General features: G+C 45.8%; 1 protein-coding gene across 1 annotated transcript in view; it reads left to right on the top strand.

Moving 5' to 3' along the window:
* The window catches only part of cfap74 (cilia and flagella associated protein 74), a gene marked incomplete at both ends in the record, with an annotated part of 55808 nt that overhangs the window by 23125 nt on the left and 9350 nt on the right, over window positions 1-23333 (top strand). The window contains 10 exons of the mRNA XM_080014516.1: window positions 371-424; window positions 1813-1935; window positions 2411-2532; window positions 7260-7388; window positions 15081-15168; window positions 16450-16623; window positions 16956-17089; window positions 17189-17471; window positions 20863-21006; window positions 21615-21754. Coding sequence (XP_079870642.1) covers window positions 371-424; window positions 1813-1935; window positions 2411-2532; window positions 7260-7388; window positions 15081-15168; window positions 16450-16623; window positions 16956-17089; window positions 17189-17471; window positions 20863-21006; window positions 21615-21754 — 1391 coding nt within the window. The remainder of the gene's footprint in view (window positions 1-370; window positions 425-1812; window positions 1936-2410; window positions 2533-7259; window positions 7389-15080; window positions 15169-16449; window positions 16624-16955; window positions 17090-17188; window positions 17472-20862; window positions 21007-21614; window positions 21755-23333) is intronic.

Raw genomic sequence — 23333 nt, 5'->3', positions numbered from 1 at the left:
CAGTAGCAGATTAGTAATAATTGTAAAAATTACTAATTGTAATAATTACATTAAAAATAATAATTGTAGTACTGTTATAACATAACAGCATTAATAGCAGAGTTTGAATAGAATTTCAGACCCAGAAACATTCTGAAATATATACTCAATTATTGAAATGTTTTACTTGTGATGGTGTGTGTGTGTGTGTGTGTGTGTGTGTGTGTGTGTGTGTGTGTGTGTGTGTGTGTGTGTGTGTGTCTGTGTGTGTGTGTGTGTGTGTGTGTGTGCGTGTGCGTGTGTGTGCGTTTACGTGTCAGAGGCATCAGGTCCCGGTGCGAAGGCTGCTGTTGCTGCTGCCGGTAGTGACGGTGACGTGTCCTCGGCGCAGGCAGCTCTGCCAGACCAGACCGACTCAGACGTGGCGGACATCTCCTTCGGGGAGGTACTGAGGGAGGAACACTCCATCTGGCCTCTTCAGCATCCTGCCGGCGGCGGCCGAGAAACGTAGTAGGAGGAAGGAGGTATTAATGTAATACCTCCTTCCTCCTACTCTGTTCAAAATGTTTTTATAGATTCATATTAAAACGTCTATAAGTCTAAGTCTATATATTCTCACACACACACACACACACACACACACACGTATGTCATTTTTTTGTCCTAACCGCCACGGCTTCAACACGTAACATCTTGCCAACGACCCCCTGCAGAGAGAGAGACACATTACCCCGGACCGGGCGAAGGGGAAGACCATTATCTGTCTCTCTGCGTGTATACTTGTACCACTGTTGCCGGGCGTGGCCATGCGGGGGCTCCGGAGTGGAGTCGTGGGCTCATTACGCCTCACCGGGAGGCTAATGGCATCGCGTTGATCGTCGTTTTGATCGATTTGCGGTAACAAAATTAATAAACAAATAAACGCACAATTATCCGGCGCGCCATCGCCGCCTGGCCATGCTGAGTTTGATTCTGCGTTTTTTTTTTGGGGGGGGGGGGGGGGGGGGTTTCAGGAAAGAAGAAATGTATTTTATGCTATTTTATTTATCGCTCCCATTGCGGTTGCTGTGTGAGGCGGAGCAGCGGGACGTGCCCACGCTGCCTTTTTACCGCCGTTGATGGCGTTCCATCGGAGGATTTCCAGGCTGAACGGCTCGTGCCATCTTCGGGGGGAGGCACCACTGCACGTTTGAGCTCGGCCTGTGAACCCCAGCTACAGACTTGAGGAAAAGCCAGCGACGCCATTTCTGTCCTGTGTTAAAATGGCGTTAGAAAATGAACTTGAAAGAAAGGAACAAAACAGAAAAAAAATGAAAATTGCACCGGATTCTCATCTTATTAAGGGATAGGTGTATTGTTTGCTTCTGCGGTTTGATTGTTTTTTTCAAACAATATTCCTTGCAAACATTGTTTTGCGCAAACACGATGTGAAGGTGACTAAAGAAATTACATTTTTTTTTACCTTGGATTAATAATGATTCTCATGATTCATTCAATCTCATGGTGTTAGGTCTTGGAATATGACGCCTCATTTAAGATAATCGGGTTTTACTGTGTGTAGTTTGACATCATACGTTTTGGATCGTATAATTCAATTCAAGAATCTTTTAAGTGACTTATTGAACATATAAGCAGGTGTCTGGCGGTGTTTAGATATTGTGAAGATTCCCGATGATTATTGTGAGAAAAAATAATAGGCAATAACTATAAAGTGATAAATATAAAAACACAGGGTACCAAGAACATTTCTAAAAAAAACCCGGTTGTGGTGTGTGTGTAGTGGATAGAAGGAGATTTCAAGATCTCCATTTGTTTCTCACTGAACTATCTCAGGTGAGAGAGGGGGAGCTGGGGCCTTTCGACAGCGTGGGGCTGGAGGTGGTGTTCACGCCCACCGTTCCCGGAGTGGCCAAGCTCCACTTTCACATCAAGTTCTCCGACCCCGACAGTGAACCTGTAAGTCCCGCCCAAGCTCCATCACCGCCTTTCCAGCTTGTCCTTTGTTTTAGTTTTATTTTATTTTTTTTTAAGTCTTTAGATCAGACATACTGTTTATGGCCAATGTCGTTCACAGGAAGTCGTCCCTCGCTCACCGTGCGTTTACACCACCTGAACGGAACGACGAGTGTCTCGTCAAGAAGCGATTCTCAAAACATTGAAACCTTAAATTGCTGCTCATAGTTCTCACAGTGAGAAATGTGAGCTTCTTCTGAGGAACGGCTGCTATTCTGCCTTGAATTGATCAATGAGTACAGCCTTGAAATTTTGATATTGCAACACAGGGTCTAGTTTCCATTATTTTCAGTGTTTGTGGTGGCTTTTGAAATATTTTTGCGGCACGCTAGTGAGCGCAGTGGCTGGAACGTTAACCTACATGATATACGGATTTAAATTGCGACAGCCGTTGACCCAAGGACACGTTCCTTCCCAGATCCAGATCAGGGTGAGGGGCGTGGCGGCCGTCCTGCCTGTCCAGATGGCTCAGCCCAGCGTGAACCTGAAGATCTGCATGTTCGACCACATCTACCAAGACCGCCTGGTCGTCCACAACAGGTAGGGCGGGGGGGGGGGGGGGAGTTTGAATGCTCCGGAGAGAGTGACGTCGCGCACCCAGTCGAGGGATGAGACTCAGCCGTTGAATTCCAGCTCCCTTTTGCGCCGCACCCTGCCCGAAAGAAATGGGTTTGAATTTTTTTGTAAACGGCTCACGAAAAACCCCTGGAGATTGAAGGAAGCAGATGAGATCCCAGCTCAGCACACACACACACACACACACACACACACACACACACACACACACACACACACACACACACACACACACACACACACACACACACACACACACACACACCATCACACACACCACCTCACTTTGAGCAGAGCAGCAGGTTGAATTATTCTGTTCAGTGGGTTGACATAATATTCATAATGAGGGGGGGAGGTTATTAAGTGAGGATGTACCAAAGTCATTTAGCAGGGTCAAAAGGTATGTATGTATATATGCATACATATAGAGTATATGTACGTATACCAACCATTCAAAGCAGTGGTTCAGATGCGGAGGACACATTTCATTGTATCCTGCTTGTACAATGACAATAAAGAGATATTGATTCTTCTATTATATATATATATATACAGCATATATATTAGGGCTGTCAAAGTTAATGTGATAATAACGCATTAACACTAATTTGTTTTTTCTTGACAAATCTTTCTGACACATGTTGTGTTATTATGACCGTTTGCCCCTTGTTCGTCCCGTAGTTAAGATGCAGCGAAGCGTCCCACAATGAATTAAACCACCTCCGAGTTCTGCAGGGAGGACCTATTTCTGGAGGCCAAGCTGGAAGTTCTAATCACCCTGGTTCCCTGGACAAAAACACAATGGGATTTTTCCACTGGATTTTGCCTTATATCAGAAAATAAACTCTGTGGCAAACAGGGGTTTATCGTACTTGCACGTTTTGTTCGGCAAGATAATCTTCCCAAACGAGAACCACATTTGCCATTTCTGAAGCGTAAATGCAATCGGCAGAGGTAAAAATCTAACGTTAGGTTATAAAGATACTGCACCACGGTTGCATGACTTCAACACCACGAAGCTTCCAACCTGTCATTGGCTTTGCGGCACTGACCTCTTCTACAGAAGCCTGGAAAGTTTGAGTTAGAACATTTTGTAAGAGCGTGAGCATAAACAAGTAGAGGCTGTGAGGGAGGACCAGTGAGTAGAGGACATTCTGTGTTCAGTCCTCTGCTCTCTACTGGGTTTTCTGTGCGTGATGACGTCGATGTCCCCGACAGCCTCCGTAGTCCCATTTAGCCACTTGTTAGCAAGCGCCGCTTTTGAGACACGTAAAAGCTTTAAAATTCACGAGTGGGGTATTGACTCACATATTTCATGTTTCATGTCCTGGAACAAAAAACCTGAAAAATCTCTGAAGCTTGTGTTAACCCCAGACCGTATTTCTGGCATCGAACCAAAAACCCATTAAAAAAAAACAAAAAAAACCCATTGACTGCGACAAGAGTGAACCGGAAGTGCAGATGGGCAAGCTCATTTCCGGCTTTTAGGACTCCTTCCTGCAGCGCTCCGTGGAGGCCCCAGGGTGTGTTGTGTTTGTAGCCTCGCCATAGTGGAGCGGATGACATCACACGGCGTCTCTGTGGGCGCCCATGGAGACAAACAACGATGGCTTGCGACAACTGCCTGGGCGTGTAATATGGCCGGAGACCCAGCTCCATGTCCTGACCGCACCTTAACAGTTACATGTCCTGGGTTGCACCACTTCATGTTCCCCACCACTAGGATTATAGGGCCTGTACCTCCACCGCTCTGCCATTGGCTTAAAATTAAGCTCAGTGCCAGATGCAGCCCTGGTAAGTGCCCCTCAGTTCCTCCGGTATGGGCTGAACATTGCCGGCGTGCCCCGTTGTTCGGAGTGAGAGCAGCCGTTCCCTTGAATAAACAAGTTCAAGATTGAAGAGGTTTATTTATTTGTCACATACGTATACATACTTTCATGCATATATGCAGTGAAATGTCTCTGCAACGCACCCGGAAATTATGCAGAATAGTTACTCAACCGAACATATTAGCTAACCTAATTCCTACCTAGCAACTAACTGAAACTAACTGATTCCTAAAACGTAATGCAGTTAGTGAATAGAATAATACAAATAAAATACAAATACAAAATAGAAGTGAAGTACATAGAGGGATAGGCTATTTGTATATACAGATATGTGCAGTAAAGTGCATGTGAATAAAGTGTGTATGGAGATATACAGTACAGTGTACAACAGTACGACACAGCAATAACAGTTTTAGAAATAGATAAGTCCCATCAGATAAGAAAAAGCCGTCTCCATAAGATAAAAAGAGATCCACACAATGTGTGCAGTAGCAAAAGTTAAAAATGTAAACAAAAGGTTAAGAAAGAGAAAAGTAACTCACTACGCAGACAGAGCGAGAGGAGAGGCTGCCGCCGGCGTGGTGGTCGCTCAGTATTCCCATCTGCTGTTTCCTATCCGGCTTGAGTTTGCCGTGTTAGGATTTGAGCGTGTTGTTTTTATGCTAAATGCAGCATCCGGAGGATATTTGTCATTGTTTTGGATTGTTAATTGATTTCCAACAAACATGCATTTACATAAAGCAGGCGTATATGTCCACTCCCATGTTGATAAGAGTATTAAAAAAAATATATAAAAAAATATCCTTTTAAGGTACATTTTGAAGAGATAACAAATCTGCGATTAATGGCTATTAACTGTTTTAATTGTTTGACAGCCCTAATATATTGTGTGTGTGTGTGTGTGTGTGTGTGTGTGTGTGTGTGTGTGTGTCGTGTGCGTGTGTGTGTGTGTACTGTATGTTTATGTGTGTAATGTATTATATACATGTTATATGTGTGTGTGTGTGTGGGGGGGGGGGGGATCAAGCACAATGTTCCTGGGCGTGCAGTGTTGGTGCTTAGTGAATCTTTCCATCACGTCACATGAGGGGTGCGGGGGGCGGGGACGGGGGGGATTTATGACAACAGCCATCTGGCCGCGCAGGCACCCGGGCACGTGTGAACGCCAGCTCCGAGGGTAAAGACAAAAACAAAAGCAAAAACACTCCACGCCAGCAACAATATGTCGCCGGGCTTGTGAGGGGGCCGACGGCTCCAGATGGGGAGAGAGGAAGGAAGGAGGAGGAGGAAGGAGGAGGAGGAAGGAGCCTCGTCACTTCCACCGCCGGCGTCTTGAATGGGCGCGTAGTGTTGACAGGTGCATTTATTTTCCGACGGGAGCCTCTTTGCCGTCTTCCGCTCGACGGGCCATTAATGAAAGCGTTGTGTCCACTCACTGCCCAAGTCTGCAGTGTTTGGAACACAGCGGAAAACAATCCGGTTGGCAGAATGTACTTATTTATACGGAGCACTGTGTTATTCATTTAAAACCACACGCGCAGACCCAAACTACCAAACTACAAACTAACAAACAAGCACGTTGGCACTCGCGGTGTAGTGGAGCATCGCGGCGCTCGGCGCCGATGCCGACACCGTAATGAAACCGATCCCCGCCCCGCTCACTTTCTAACAAGACGTCAAAACCTCTCAGCTCAGACTGTCTTTGTTACGTTTTTGGGGTAAAAGTTTTATTTTGACTCAGACATGAAGTTATAAAGTCATGCTTTTGGCGATTTCCTGGCGGTCTTGATTTGAGGTAAAAGTAGAAACTATTGCAATGAAATGGCAAATGTCACACCGTGAATACTGACCACCCCCACCACCACCTCTACCACCACCACCACCACTACTACTACCACCACCACCACCACTACTACTCCATCACCACCTCTACTCGAGCCCCATCCAACAGTTGGGAGGCTGGAACTACAAAAAAAGACACTTGGAAAAACATGTATATGTCTTTGTTGTGTTTTATCTGAAGTAGGGTTGTTGTGCACATTTGGTCCCTGAAACCCACAGCAAAGAAAACATCACACCCGCACCCCCCCAAAAAAAAGGCCTGTCCTTATTACCAAACCCAATGGTTCTAAATGATTATGCACACCCCTCCGGGATCATTTTGAAGGTTATCGTTTGGCCAGAATAGAGATTGTGACTTAATATCCCCCCGCCGCGTCCCCGAGAGTCCTTGCCGCGGGCGAAAGGAACCATCTGGTTGACCCCGCCGTTCAAAGTGGGTCACTTCATTTAAGTGGGAAACTGAAAAAAAAACCTTCCTCTCGTCGGCCACATGCGCGTCCACGGGGGGAGACGCCAGCGCGGCGTCGGCGGGCGCGGAGCGGTCCACAACGCCAGAGCACTCAGACGCGTGTCGGAGAATTCCCAAGGTGAGGAGCCATTTATGTCGCCCGCTACCCAGGGCGCAGCCATCCGCTGGAACGCGCCATGAAGCGGGGTCACCGCAGCGACGCCCACTCAGGGAATATCACGCTTGTGCGCGCAGCAATTTCCGCGTGTGTCATTCGCCAGCGTCGTCCCGTTGCAATGTCATCCCAGTCGAACAGAGCGATGACGGCTAATAGAGATAAAAGGATCGACGCCGAGCGAGTACAATGTTTCGGGAGCACCTTGAACATCCCCCCCCCCCCCCCAGGCCGATTGCCTCACGTGGATAAGCTCGCTCCCGCCGCCGCCGCCGTCATCTCGAACCGCTGAAACAGGTGTCACCGTCGGCGGCTGGGTGGGCGAGTCGTTCCGGCGGTTCGGTGTGGCCGTCCACAGTGCTAACTGAGCCATACCCTTCTTGTTTGTGTCGGACAGCGCCAGCACCGCCCTGGGCCTGACGTTTGAGGTGTGCCCAGAAATGCAGAACCACATGAAGATCCTGCCAAAAACAGGGCTGATCCAGCCCAAGTCAGACTTCAGTGCCCAACTCAAGTTCCAGCCCAGGTGAGGAAGGACACACAGAGGGTACAATGATGATGAGAGACTGGAGCATGTCTAATCCTAAGATAAGATAAGATAAGATAAATCTTTATTAGTCCCACAACGGGGAAATTTTAATTGTTACAGCAGCAAAAAAGGGGACAGCAGGAAATAGAGCATATAAGGGTAAGCACTGTAAACAATACAAATATATCGAAAGAACACCATAAATATTTAACCCTATTTTAAGGCGTGAGCTTGTTACGCGTCTGTGCATAAAAGGGGAAACTGTTTCCCTCTCAAGACACAAAAAGACATCAGGTGTTTATTTTTACTTTGCCTACTCCCTGTCACCATATTTCTGTCTCCCCACTCACGCCCGTACATTTCTCCATGCTCGTTTCGCCTTGTCTATTGAGTGTATCAGATATTCTCTGCCAAAAACGAGGTCCATCTGTCACCGGCTGCTGTGGCGTGGCCGATATGTTGAGTTACTGACCAGACCACATTTTCTGATTTAAAGAAAATCTCACTCGGCAAAAAAAGCGGAAGGTAGAGTTAGCCGACGGGGGGTGACCGGGGCGGAAATTTGTATTTGCGCCACGCTGCGATGTGACGCGAAATCAGCGTCCCCTGTCCGTGAGGTGGGTAAAGACAGACGGTTTCCACCTCGGCCAGCGGCCCCCTCAGCCCCGACCGGTCGCGGCGGCGGTGGCGGCTGTGAGCCGGGGGTTGAGGAGGCTTCCAGTAATCGCTTATAATGACTTTGAAGGACGCGGTCGCGCTCTCGCTCGCCCGCCCGCTCTCTCTCTCTCTCTATGCGAGGATGCGGGTGCTATATATAGGCGGCTGGGCAGAGTTGAAATGCGGTCTGGAACGCCCGAGGAGCTGACGGAGGACCTGCGGGGCAGATATGAGAGGCGTGAAGCGCGGCAGGAGGGGAAAAAAAAAAGAAAAAGGATTGCGTGGGTGCCGGCGTTCTCCTGCCTTTCCCGATATTTCCTTTCTCCCTCCTCCTCTCGTTTGGCAGCCGATTTTGTCGGGTATCTAAAGAGAGGTTGAAGCGACCGCTGCCGCATATTGGTGCGTTTAGTCTGCGGTGCGGGTTTGAAATGGGTCAGCGGCCTTGACAGTCATGCAATGTCAGCGGCGCTCTAATGAAGCCACGTTAGATGAAAATAGCGCTCAAGCGGGACTCGACGCTTTGAAACCACGCAAAGCATCCGCAAATGTAGGAGCTTTCAAAAAGGCCTGCGCGGCTGTGTGACGGTGCCGTGTGTCCGAGAAGCCGCCGTGGCGCGTTAGAGTGCGCCGGACAGTCGCATGTAGCCTGGACTTTCAGGGCGTAGCAGTAGACCGTTCGGGTGCAGCAGCAGTGTTGCCGTGAAAAGGATCATGATATGTATTTGCTGGGTTTGTACACACTTGTTGCATTGTGCCCTTATTGTGGGTCAGCGTTTTCTTTTGGGATGCTGGGCTGGAAGGAGGAAGTGATGCTGGTGCTGGTGGGGGGCGGTGGGGGAAATCCCATGATAATCTGCCTTGCTCAGTTAACTCAGGGTGGGATTAGGGCAGAGTGCTACTGCTGCTGCTTGTGCTATGGTGAGTGGAGAGCATGCACTAGCCCAGCATGCACGCGCACACACACACACACACACACACACACACACACACACACACACACACACACACAGTCACACCACATCCCCTTCCTACTTTCTCCCTTTTTTTGGCCATTCTGCCCTCTCCATCCCTGCACTACTGCACTCTCTCTCTCTCTCTCTCTCTCTCTCTCTCTCTCTCTCTTCCTCACCCGGATGTGTTTTTTCCTCTTCCCTCCTCTCCCAACTTCTTTTCATTTCAATCCGTTCTTGTCACTTTCTGGAGACCCCACATGTAAATCCCTTCTTTCCTTCCCTCCCTCCTTCCTTCCGTCCACCGCCATCTCCCAGTCGTTTATACCTGGCTCTGTCACCACCACCCCCCCCCCGCCTTGCTTTTTGTTTTCCTTCTCACACTCCACTCATCCCTATTCCAGCCATCCCTATTCCATCCATCCCTATTCCATCCATCCCTATTCCATCCATGCCTATTCCATCCATCCCTATTCCATCCATGCCTATTCCATCCATCCCTATTCCATCCATCCCTATTCCATCCATCCCTATTCCATCCATCCCTATTCCATCCATCCCTATTCCATCCATCCCTATTCCATCCATGCCTATTCCATCCATGCCAGCCTTCCACTTCTGACCACCGGTGTCCAGGCTCTGACGCTTACGTAACCCCGGACGCAGGTCCCATTTGCCCCTGCAGCTTCCATCCACAAACCGCTACCCTTGAGGGGGGGAAGAGGGAGGGAGGCAGGGAGAGGAAGAGAGAGGGAGGGAGAGAGAGAAAGAGGGAGGAATGAGGGGGGGAGTGGGAGAGAGAGAGGGGGAGAGGGAGGGGGAGAGAGAGCGAGAGAGACCTCCAATCTCTCTCTTACACACAAATAAAATCCTGGATTTGGAAGGGGAGGCTAGATGTGACGAGACATGTGCATGTGACACATAGTAACAGAAATTAACAGAGAAATGGGAAGGATACATGGTCCCATATGAATTCCTGCCCAAACCTTGCATTTTTGATTACCTTTATTTTGTTTTGAGTTGTTAATTTGATTTGTCCGTTAAAACCTGCAACGCCAAGTCTGTCCAGGCGTCAAGCAGGAGCTAGGATTGGACTGGACTGCCAAATCCTCTCCATCCGCCACACACACACACACACACACACACACACACACACACACACACACACACACACACACACACACACTCACACACACTCTGTCTCTCTCTCTCTCTCTCTCTCTCTCTCTCTCTCTCTCTCTAGCTCTCACACACACACTTGTACACCTGTTAAAGCTGGATCTCGAGATGAGTCACTTCCTCACATCCTTCACTCCTCTCTCCACGTGTTCCATCCTCTTCCTTTCCTTGCTCGTCCCATCTGCCTGCAAGGTGTTTTTTGGTTGTTGTTGTTGTTGTTGTTTTTTTCGACTTTCTCTCCTTCCCACCCGCCACTGAAGGCATCCTCGGCGTGACTGTAATCCCTCCTAGTCCCTCCAACGGCGAGTTCCCTTTTCAAGCCGCACGTTGACATGCGCACGTTAATCAGTGTTACAGTGTTATTCTGTAATAACATTGTAAAGTTTGACTTAACCCATCTGTTTTTTAGCCTTGTCCTTACGGTATTATTTTATTTTATTTATCATGTACAGAAACATCGGACTATGTTAATATCATTTATTATATATTTATTATATAGTTCATATATATATATATATATATATATATATATATATATATATATATTATTTATACCAGTAAATACTTGCCTCCTACTGCAATTTAGCACCTGCCATAGCCTTTTATGGATATTTATTATTTTTTTATTTATTATCTCTACCTGCTGCATAGAGCATATTTTGTATATTCTGTATATATTGTATTTCTTGTTTTTTCCTGACTGTTAAGCTTTCTTTCTGATGCTACTTTTTCTTTACATTACAATGCACCAACTATACCATGACAAATTCCTAGTACATGAAAATGTACTTATAAAATAAAAAATGCCAAATTAACGGATTCGGATTCAGATTCTGATTGGAATAAGTTGAATAACCAGCGTGAGATGTTGTTTTTTTAATGAGGTGTTATTTCTTATTTTACGCGATTTCCATTCCTTCGACCGGCGTGCGGTATAGTTCACGTGGCTCCCCGAGCGATGTGCATCTTCTTCTGTCGCTCCTTCGCTCGTTTTAGCTTCAGAGACTTTCCTGAGAATGTCACCATTTCTGTTTTTTCCACCGGTGCCAAGAATGTAAAAATATGGAGCTCCCTCATTTGGGTGAGCATGAACACTAACCCTGACCTTTTGGTGGACGCTCAGACTGAACACGCCAGCAGCAACGTGATAAACGTGTGTGGTGCGTGCCACGGTTAAGTGGAATATGATTTAAAAAATCTTGGTCTCAATAAGGAATATACTTTGGGCTCTATTGGGATTAGATATTACGAAGAGGTCGTTTACATGAGGGTTGCGATATTGGGAATGTTGCCAGATTCGGAATGAACGTTCACCGTTTCTCTGAATTTCGTTCTCAGCGCATTTCTACCGGCCTGTAAAACCTTATGTTATATTCGCTTTGGAAACCACAGTGACAAGATTGGATTTTTGAATAGGATCCTCTCTCTTGAATGGGTTTATATTATGCTGTGTGTGTGTGTGTGTGTGTGTGTGTGTGTGTGTGTGTGTGTGTGTGTGTGTGTGTGTGTGTGTGTGTGTGTGTGTGTGTGTGTGTGTATCTTTTTTTCTTTTTTTTTTTTTTTTGTCTAATCTGTAAAGAGCAGGGGGGAGTTCTGGCTGATAAAAGGGAGATTACAAGGGGCGATTTACTGCAGATCTGCTACAGATTACATTGAAGAACAGTGCGGGAGCTTTGACACCGTTGTACACATCTCAAACCGCAATATCAGCAAAACATGAGCAGGAAAACACGAGGTGCATTGTCACACTCCAAATATAGGCATGGGAGAAATGATCGATGTATGTTTATTTTGGTTTTTTTGGGGGGGGGGGGGGGGCGGCCGTTTCGTTTTTTTCCTTTCTTACTCATTCGTTTCCCCCATGATCAGAAACCTCTAAGCCTCGTAATCCGTTTTGTAATCCTTTTCAGAATCACCCTTTTTTTTATGGGAAAGAGATGGTCCAGTGCTAGAGAGGAATGTGTCTTTCCAATCTGCTGTTCTTAATTTGATCAATAAAACAGGCTGCAAAAAGAATGATATGGTGAGGCTGTTGCATCGTTTCTAAGTTAGCGGTGGTAGCAGGGCTTGAGTATCTTTTCAAAATGTCCAATAATGGTACAGATATCAATACCTTGACTTTGATTGACCAGTTCCAAAGCTATTATACAAATTTGCTTTATTTTATACTGGAAACACCCAAACAAGAAAGGAAAGAACCTTTTTAAGAAAAAGAAAATGACACATATACTCTTACTGGTATATGTGTATTGAGTTTTTGAGTTTTATTCTTAGGTCACTGATGCTGAGGAAATAAGCTCCTGAGGAATCAACCATTGAAACGGAAAATGTCAATACTCTATAGTGTCTATCTAATTCCATAGAGACCGTAATAGTATCAGATTTTGATTCCCAGTCCCAGTGAGTAGAACGTCGTACTGCAGTGATTATAGGTGGTCCTTAAATGGCCGATACTGTCAGATTTACAAATGTGGGACCCAAATGGTGGTTTGTGTAAAGTAATAGGCGCGGTGTCATTTTAAGGCTGTGGCCTATGAAACGGCTTTTTGGATCAGCCCCGTGGATAATCTGGCTGCCGGATGAGAGGAGCGCACGAGGCAAACGATCGCAGGATGCCAGCAAAACTTGAAACCTCACCCGTCCGCAAATTGTTCACCCCCACCCCCAGCATATGGGCCCGGGGAGGCCCTGCTGGGCTTTTCCACTCTGCCCTGCCAAGCCAATTCAAGAGCGACTCTTGTGATGGGGAGTTTGCTATTTGGATGTAAAGCAAAGAGAGCCCCCTCAAAATACACCCTGACTCGTCACTCATTGGTCATTGGATTGGCGGAAAGACCTGCTCTCTTCACGGGCTCCTTCTCTTATCGCAGAGAAGCAACTGTGACAGTTGTGACCCCTCTGCATTTTGCCACGTAAGCAATATGTTAAGAGATGGAAACGAATCGGAAGACTGTATTTTCATGTTGGTGCTAACTGGCTATTCTCCTAATGTTATATAACAGTGTCGACAGCGCAGGACTGCGTGATGCGGCTGCTCCTTTAGCTCAAAAAGGCGGAGAGTGTGCGTGAGTAAACAAGCGAAGAGTGAAGCCAGTCAGTATAAAACAAGATTAATAAGATTAAAAATAATCATAATTTTATTATGAGGAACAGGGATGGATCATTGTAAACCATGTGGTGAGAATACTCTTCGCTTAAAGTGTCCTGTGGAAGTTAGGTCTAATTGCAAACATATATATGCCATCGATCTCTAACTTACCAACTCTTTATTACCTTATTTGGGCATATAGATTTGATCTGGTCTCTCCCTCATTTAAGCTTTTCCCTCTGAAACAACTGTCCGTCAAATCAACTCCTTGATATTTTTGAACTTGGACATCTAATGCACAAAAAAAGGATTTGTCGCATTAACAAGGCCAAGGCAGTAAAGCCAGCAATGTTTTTGAACTGTTTGGTGTGGTCTCGTAGCTCCTCGCTAGACACAATGGGTTATATTACGCCTGATTTTGCTTGTCGGGTGTTTCCCAATTGATTAATTCCCTGCTTTTGGTTGCTTCTCAGCCACTGTAGGGCGAGCATTAAAATTGTTTACTGGAAAAGGAGTTGGAAAGTCAGTGTTTAAATCTGGCCCACGACCCTTGTGGGGAAAGAAGTCTAGGTAATATATCAGTAACCTGTTCAGTGAATCCCAGCAGAGATTTTGCGGAGGGTGAGCCTCGAGCGTTGAAAAACACTCTGACATGTAAAAGTCCCCCACCCCTTATTAGCGGCATCAAACCGTCGACACTCACAGCATTAGCTGGCAGGCGTTCAACTGGAGTAAACCGTGTAGGTGAGAAAGACGGCGGAGAGCGGAGAAAGAAACAGTGTTGAAGAGAGTATTAAACACTTGAAAAATATCCTTTCAAGGTACATTTTGAACAGTTAACAAATGTGCAATTAAAGGCTATTAACTGTTTTAATTGTTCGACAGCCCTAATATATTGTGTGTCTGTCGCAATGTAGCTGAATGTTATTCTCCCTTGTAAGTCGCTTTGGATAAAAGCGTCTGCCAAATGACTAAATGTAAATGTAAATGTAAATGTGTGTGTGTGTGTGTGTGTGTGTGTGTGTGTGTGTGTGTGTGTGTGTGTGTGTGTGTGTGTGTGTGTGTGTGTGTGTGTGTGTGTGTGTGTGTGTGTGTGTGTGTGTGTGTGTGTGTGTGTGTGTGTGTGTGTGTGAAATAAGCCTCCTCTCATTCCTCTCAAGCCAGCCAACACCTCATTGCAATGCACATGCGAGTGCCTGCGTAAACATTTGCGATAAACATAGAAACCTGCGCTCGCCAGAGCAGCTCTCCTACATCGGAGGCCATCGATGGGCCAGCGTTAGTTATTTATTTGTTTATTTATTTATTTGTTTGTTTTACATAAGCTCGAGCACGACTGCCGGGCCTCTTTGAAACGCGCGTACGTGCCTGGTCGCCATGGCTACGGCCTACAGTAGTGTGGAGGCGCACGCTGTATCCTTCCCTCTCCCCCTCTCCTTTCACTGGGCCGTGCGAGCGCTTCAGTCGTGGGCTGGAGTGAAATAATGGGGTCTCTCCGCCTGCCGCGCGTTTCTGTCTTTCTCCGAGGAAACCGAAAGTTTGCGCCCCCCCCCCCCCCCCCCCCCCCCCCCGTGGCTTTTCAGTCATCACGTGTGACGGATCGAAAACAATTAGCGGCTGTCAAACGACCGACTCCCCCGCCCCGACCGCCTACGTTTCTAGGGCTGGAGCAAGGTAAAAATAACTCCGTGGCTGTTGCACATTCATCACACACCCCGTCTTCAGGTCGTGATGGGAAGTTTCTTCCGTTGTGGGGAACCTGCAGCTTACGCAATAGGTCAAAATCTTACACCACCCGCTTTGGTTCTCTCGTAGATCCACTTTGGCCGAGGACGCCAAGGAATTTTTCGACGGGGACACGGGGGTCCTGGAGGTCCCGTTGAACCTGCACGTCACGGACCAGGTTTGTACGGCGCTCGGGCTCTGCTTTGTTGGCCTACTTAGGCCCTTTTTATCAGAAGCGGCGCCTCTGTAGGTTCTAACCTATTTTACTGGTAATGAGCTAAAATTATCTCGAGGCCCAGTTACACTGTAGGCGCTAACGAACCGAGTGGAAAGGTGATGTGACACTGTTTTCACCGAAGTTGTCTCGATAAACCTCTGATGTATCACACCTCTTCCCCGTTCCAAAAAATGCATGTTATCGTCACAAACCGTGCTGTCCCCATATAGATCCAGATTTTCCAGAGCTCCTCGTGCTCTCCCCGTAAGGAATAGGGTTAAGGAGGACAGGTTTTTTCTTTTCCGCTCAGATCAACCAGCACCTGTTTGTCAAGGTACATAAACCGACATACTCAAAACCGTAATGCGTGCTTTGCACTTGAACAAAAATTCTAACACTAAAACCACATAAATAAATAACCAAGTGGCCAATCAACAGACATGCCAGTCGAAGTTGTTCCAAGGGAGATTGAATTCCTTCAATCCGTCAGCAGCGGCCCTTTATTTGAATAAACAGGCCAGCTGTCTGGACCTGTCTTCCCCACATTATCGCCAATTCCTAATTTTCTCAGTGAATCTGAATCTGGCCCGCGGTCAGGCATGCCCTCGCCAAATCGCCACCTCTCCTCTCCGCTCTCCATCCATGCATTCTCCGCTGGCCCCTATCTCCACCGGGGGGGGGGGGAGGATTTTGGAGGAACTAGAGCTCTGACTGGGAGCCAAAGGCTGGGCCAGGATGCTCCCGTGGTGTCCAAAAGCTGTTGCCCCCGCCCGCCTCCCCCCAGCTCTGCGTTCCTGGCATTCGACCTTGTGCATGCGCGCACACACACACGCACACACGCACGCACGCGCACACACACACACTCCTTGGCATGCACACTAACTGTCTCACTGAACAGGAGAGCTGCTCCGACCTTAGAATAACTTGGGTTTCTCATGTAGGGGAGGTACACTGCAACGCATGCAGGACCTACAGCGCTTCCCTACTCATTTGATCCTCCTCTTCAGAGATGCAGAACAGCATTTTCATTTTAACCATGAAAGGGCCATTGTATATGTAACGGGGAAAATAAATGATACTGTTCCTAAAGATGGCGTCAAAGAATTACTCTATGAAAATGCAAAGGGTTCCACGAATCTTGAGCGGATGAGATCAAGTGGGGGGTGTTTTTCTGCAAATTCGTTTCCAGAGGTTCAGAAAGAACACACACCGTAACACACACCGCTCCGCCGGTGCCACCAGGTGTGGCCTGTTCCCTACACAGTCCTCGCCGTGGTGACAACCTCAGACCTGCAGTTCGACCCAACGGAGGTGGACTTTGGCTACTGCTCTGTGTTCGAGTCGGTCAGGACCAAGGTCCGCCTCACCAACCTGTCCCTCCTCACCCAGGACTTTGGCTTCTTGGGGATCCCTGAGGTACTGAATTTTATGATGAGACGGATTTGAGGTAGGGATGGACGTTGTAAATCAGATGGGTAACAAATACTGAGAATACCTTTTGGCTTTTAGCCAACTTCATCGACTCTATATACCTTAATATACCGTAGAACAAGAGAACGGAGCAAATCTGTATGCCCAAATAAGTTAATAACAATTTGTTAAGTTAACACAAATTGTTATTACCTTATTTGGGCATACAGATTTGCTCCGTTCTCTCATCCAAGCTCCTCCTTCTCCACGTTCTGTACTTACTAAAATTACCTTGATGTATTCTTTGGACTTGGTCTGTTTGTTTTCTCTCCCGATAGTTTATCGAGGTGCAGCCCAACGATGGCTTTGGCGTTCTGCTTCCGCTGGAGACACTGGAGATTGATCTAATCTTTAACGCCAAGAAGGCAAAGGACTTTCGCTTTCAACTTCATTGTAAATCTGGAGTTGACAGGTAATCCCCACATCATTCCTTCAGTCGACCCAAATATCCGCAAAGTCATTAGAAATGACCTCACTTAATAAGTATATATATTTTTTTTTTTGACTCCAGAGATTTCCTGCTGCCGTGCCGGGCGGTGGGCGTCCAGCCTCCCCTGGAGCTCTCCGTCTCACTGATCCAGTTCGGGGCCACGGCCATAGGGGACCGCTCCACCGCCGTGCTCCACGTGATCAACCCCGGGTCCGGGCCAAACGCCCCGGGCCAACGCCCGGACCACCAGGAGGGTGGGTGGGCGACGGCCCCCGTCATCGGACCCAGACTGTTTTGCTTCAACCCTCTTGATGACTCTGAGATCAGCTTCGCGCCCTCCAAAGGACGGCTGCTGCCCGGGGAGGTAGTACATATGTGTTTGTGGTTATAGTTGTGTTAAATGTGTCTGTTAAAGTTGGCCTGGTTTGATTACAATATCAGTGTGTGCAGTGCTTATAGTGCGTATAGGGAAGTTGGATATCTGTCATTTGTGACAATAACGTCACATCAGTGATTACGATACTTGCTATAACCACCATGAGCGATGTGAGATGGCTGCTACTTTGATGGCCGAGAGCTTAAACTGGCGTATGGAGAAGCTGCCCTGTGTAACGTAGGACAGTGAAGCCCCTGCCCCTTTGCTCCAGTACTTCATCTCATAAAGCACTTTTATACAGAATTTCACAGTTTCAAGCTGACAACAGCTGTCTTTGTTAGCGTGCTGATGCCCTCTGCTGGCCTCCACATGACACTGCTGCCTCCAAGCAGGCGACTGCAAGTATACCTGGCTGCAGCCTGCAGAATGGGGACCCACCGGACCCACCAGCCACCCACCGGGATTTGATTGGTTTAACTGTCGAACGTGGGCGGGGTTGAGCGTTGATTTCATTGGTTTGGACTTAGGTCTGGCCGTGGTTAAACAACGTGGGGACTGCTTCTCTGTAAACTGTTTGGTATTTTGAACATAACGATCACTCTGAACCATGAGTTACAGATGGTTAAGTTTAGGTATAATGTTATAGATGGTTAAGTTTAGGTATAATGTTGTAGATGGTTAAGTTTAGGTATAATGTTGTAGATGGTTAAGTTTAGGTATAATGTTGTAGATGGTTAAGTTTAGGTATAATGTTATAGATGGTTAAGTTTAGGTATAATGTTGTAGATGGTTAAGTTTAGGTATAATGTTATAGATGGTTTAGTTTAGGTATAATGTTATAGATGGTTTAGTTTAGGTATAATGTTATAGATGGTTAAGTTTAGGTATAATGTTATAGATGGTTTAGTTTAGGTATAATGTTAAAGATGGTTAAGTTTAGGTATAATGTTATAGATGGTTTAGTTTAGGTATAATGTTAAAGATGGTTAAGTTTAGGTATAATGTTAGAGCAGGGGTGGCCAACCAGTCAGAGACTAAGAGCCACTTTTTTACTGTGTGACTGCAAAGAGCCACATCATACACATGGCCACACATGAACATCACCCCATCCCTTCCTCACACACACACACACACACACAGACCTCTGCTCAGCCAGATTTATTGTAAATGTCACACACCAACATGATAATGACAGAAATTGACTTCTAGCCCCCGCGACCCGACTAAGGATAATCGGTTGAAGATGGATGGATGGATGGAGTACTAAGACCACAGGCCAGTTATTTTCAACAATTAACATTGTGTGCACTGTCTCACACACACAAACTCTCAGTTCAACCAAGTCCACAAACAAAAATATAACATTGTGTGCACTGTCTCACACACACAAACTCTCAGTTCAAAAAGTACTGTTGTTTATTTATTCATAGAGGGGGGAATTGGACTTCGAGTTTAATGATAAGGATGTATTTTTTTCATGTTGGGTCAATTTATTCAATAGTGTCCCTTAAACCCTAACCTTTAAGAATCAGTTTTGGCTCTTGCCGACCATACACGATCTGATGCTTTGGCCATCCACATATACCTGGGACTAGGTGTTCCGGAGCCCTGGTTACGAGGATCGAACCCGCTATCGAGTTCAAAGCCGCTACCATTGAGCCAGGACTCCTAAATGAAAGTACTGCGTTTCCGCGGTATACCTCTCAGTTCAACAAAGTCCACAAACAAAAATATAATAATTAACAATAGCGTTTTTCTCTTACTATGCATGTTGCTTAGTGGGACTTCTGCCATTCCTTGTCTTGAACAATCCTCTTCAAATGTGGCTTGTATTCCGTTGTTGCCACTCGAAGCAATTCTTTCACATGGGTGTCAGTCAGAACAGATCGATGCTTTGGTTTCCACATGTTTTTGGGTAGAAAACACAGACTCGCAGACGTATGTTGACCCAAACATTGACAGTATCTTAAGCGCAGCCCGTTTGACATTGGGGCATTTTTCCATTGGCACACTTCTCCAGAACTCAATGGTCCCTTCCCTTAAAGCAGCTTTCAGTCGGTCCTCCTCCTGCAGCTCGCGAGTCGCGACACACACACACACACACACACACACACACACACACACACACACACACACCCCTCCAGCCTTCACAGTTCTCCATCGGACATGTCCGATACGCAACGCAATTCACCGGCCGATCCATCTTATATGTTGACTACTAACCATGTCAATAGTTTTGAAAATAAACTTCCAAAGCTTTTGGAATCTTATTTGGTGTTTTATTAGTCCTAATGCCGCGTTAGACTGGAACTGGACTGAAACGCGTCTATATGTTGACTTTGTATGGAGGCGCGCCGCCCTGGCGCTTTTGGTGTAAACGCGGCATTAGGTCTAATAAAACAGGCGTTAATGGGACATGACTCCTGCTGCTGTCCGCTTTGAGTAAATGAGGAGGTGATCCGCGGTTGAAAACGAGTGATACATCATAGCGATTTTATAATCATAATAGGGAATGAATGGCTGCGCTTTTTTTTTTTTTCTGAGTTTTTGACGCTTGTCATGTGAAAGCCCCTTAAGAGCCGCATGAAACCAGCCAAAGAGCCGCATGAGGCTCGCGAGCCGCGGGTTGGCCAGGCCTGTGTTAGAGGATGTTAAGTGTGTCGTCCATGTCCAATGGGACATTTATCAGACTATTGGGGTTTCGTAATAATAATCCGTCAGAACAATGCCATGGAGTGGAATGTAACTAAAGTACATTGACTCAAGTATTGTACTTATGTACAAATTTGAGGTTCTTGTACTTAACTGGAGTATTATCAGTATTATACTGAAATATTGTACTACTTTACTCCAGTACATGTATCTGACAGTTATAGTTACTACAGTTATAGTTACTTCTCAAATCTCAAATTTTTCATACCCTTCCTCTCCAGTGAAAACGATGATTGGATGATTTTGAATGTTTGTGATAAAGTATTAAGTGTTCCTTTATGGGCAGAGATGATTCAACTCCTCAAGCTAAATAAACTATTAAAAAAATAAAAACCTTGGATTATCCGGAAAATGCAAAGCTGAACGTGTCACGCTCAGCGGCCGCGGCTAGCGTCCGATCACAATCAGCGTTTTAACCGCGCCCAAATTCCACGGTTAAAACCAATCAAACCAGGGCGGGTGGGATTCAAGGTCCGACGCTGAACCCCGCCCCGGTCTGCGGGCTGCAGCCTGGTACTGCTCTGCTGCTGGCGGCCTACTGAACCAGGATCCCCAGGAGAGAAGGCTCTGACATGATACCGAGAGCCTGCGTCACGCCGCCCCTCAAGGGTAGTCGCCCCGGCTTGACGGCGCGCCGGGCCGCTGTTCCTTCTCGCCCTTCGCACAGAGGCGCCTGGTCCAGGTGACGTTCAAGCCCCGCCTGTCGGAGCAGCAGATCAGGGACGAGGCGCTGCGCCTTTGCTCTCGCGCCGCGGAGCTGCGTAGGCAGGGCTCGGAGCGGCCCAACGCCAATAAACGAATCCAGTCTGAGGTACGAGGCGGTCGTTCGGACTTCACTGTGTTTTACCGTTCAATACCAACAGAAGATGACGATACAGCCCCGTGTGTGTGGCCTATAGACTAATTTCTCACATAGGTCCACCGGAGTGTGCCGAAGTTATACTCGAGTAAAAGTAACTACACTGCTTTGAAATTATATTCCCATGATGGTCCCAGCACTGAAGTGCAACTTACTTTGGGTCAAAACGACACGTTTTCCTTTTTCCTAAACAGTACGTGTCAGAGAAGCACAGTCCACTTTGAGGTCAGGGTTCAAGCAAGCGCTTTCAACGCTGCGTCTTTAAATAAGTCAGAGAAACGAGGGCGGGGAACCCCCCCCCCCCCCCCCCCCCCACGTGCTTTCCGCTTTTTCTCGAAATGTAGCAACAGAAAACTGTCAAAATAGAAGTAGAAATGTCTTTCCTCTTCCAAAAACAGGCTCAAGATAATATTGAAAGTACGGCCTCCAACTCAGAAAAGTGAAGGTGTGTGTGTGTGTGTGTGTGTGTGTGTGTGTGTGTGTGTGTGTGTGTGTGTGTGTGTGTGTGTGTGTGTGTGTGCGCGCGCGCGTGCGCGGGCGTCCCCGTCCGAACTATTAAGGAGGTCCGGGTGGAGTCCAGCAACGGAAAGAAGTCGCAGCCCAAACAGGCGGCGAGTGCCAGGAGCCACAAGGGGACGCTGGCCCTCAAGACGGAAGAGGCCCGTGCACAACCCCCCAAGGCCCCTGAGATACGAGCAGGGTAGGAGCACGCGGAACGTGACGCCCGAGGGGCGGCGGGAGTGCAGTCCAAATCTACGACCCAAATGCGACGGGAATAACCCGGGGCCATCGTTGATGTCTTTAACTTTTTCTTTTTTCTATTTTCCGTCGTTTTCAGGCGTTTTCTTGTCATGCCCGACCTCATTTTGTGTGTGGTCTTGAGAAATACCCCCCCCCCCCCAACCCCCCCCAAAAAACTGTCAAATGTGCTGACATGAAATGTTAATAATAGATAGCCGAGCAGTCACTAATGAATATTTCAAAACCAAAATATCAAAGCGCAGTGTGTGCCGAATGAAGAATTGCAAAATGGAGAAAAAAATTTTTTTTTCAACATAATTTCCTAAAAGCATTTCTGTGTTGGAAAAAAAGTAGATTAAAGCCAATTAGTAAGTTGGGCAAAAGTGGACACAGCAACAGCACTGGAATATAAATTTGAACTCAAAGTTGCATCTTGCAAGTACTCAAGCGACTTCAGCAATACTTTTTCTTTATTTATTAAATATTATAGTGTTTACAGAGAGAAATGTAGGGCTGCCATTCTGAGGGTGTGTCAGCTGGTATACTATACTATACGCTGCATACAGTAGTATACTGATAGTATACTGTCTATGTGCGTGTGTGTGTGAAAAAGAAATTCAAAAGAAAAATTATGCAACTGGGAATTTTTAAAATTTTTATTTTTAATGTTGGAAGTGAAAGGGGAAGCAGGCAGTAGTCAGTAGTGCAGTATTTTTATTTATACTTCATAGTGTGTGTGTATATATATATATGTATATATATATAGATATATATATATATATATATATATATATATATATATATATATATGTATGTATATATATATATATATATGTATGTATGTATATATATATATATGTATGTATGTATGTATGTATATATATATATATATATATATATATGTATGTATATATATATATATATGTATGTATGTATATATATATATATATATACATACATACATATATATATATATATATATATGTATGTATGTATATATATATATATACATACATACATATATATATATATATATATATATGTATATATATATATATATATATATGTATGTATGTATGTATATGTATGTATATATATATATATATATGTATGTATGTATGTATATATATATATATATATGTATGTATATATATATATATATATATATATATGTATGTATGTATATATATATATACATACATATATATATATATATATATATATATATATATATATATATATATATGTATGTATATATATATATGTATGTATGTATATATATATATATATACATACATATATATATATATATATATATATATTATTAGTATGCCTCGCTTATCCCGTTGTGTGTAATGTGTGCCATGTGCCACCAGGGGGCGGCTGTGTCTCTCGTTTGCATTCAGTGAGCGTTGCCATAGCGCAGCACGGGGCAGGTCCGGCCAAGTCGTGGATTCTGCTCGGCTTCGAAGGCGCTAGAAGCCAAAGTTGTCCGAGTGCATTTGAGTCTAAACCGATGACGCGCGTTCGTCGTGTGG

Source organism: Zeus faber (assembly GCF_960531495.2).
Source record: "Zeus faber genome assembly, chromosome: 15".
Classification (NCBI taxonomy): Eukaryota; Metazoa; Chordata; class Actinopteri; order Zeiformes; family Zeidae; genus Zeus; species Zeus faber.
This window is presented reverse-complemented; position numbering and strand designations above follow the sequence as displayed.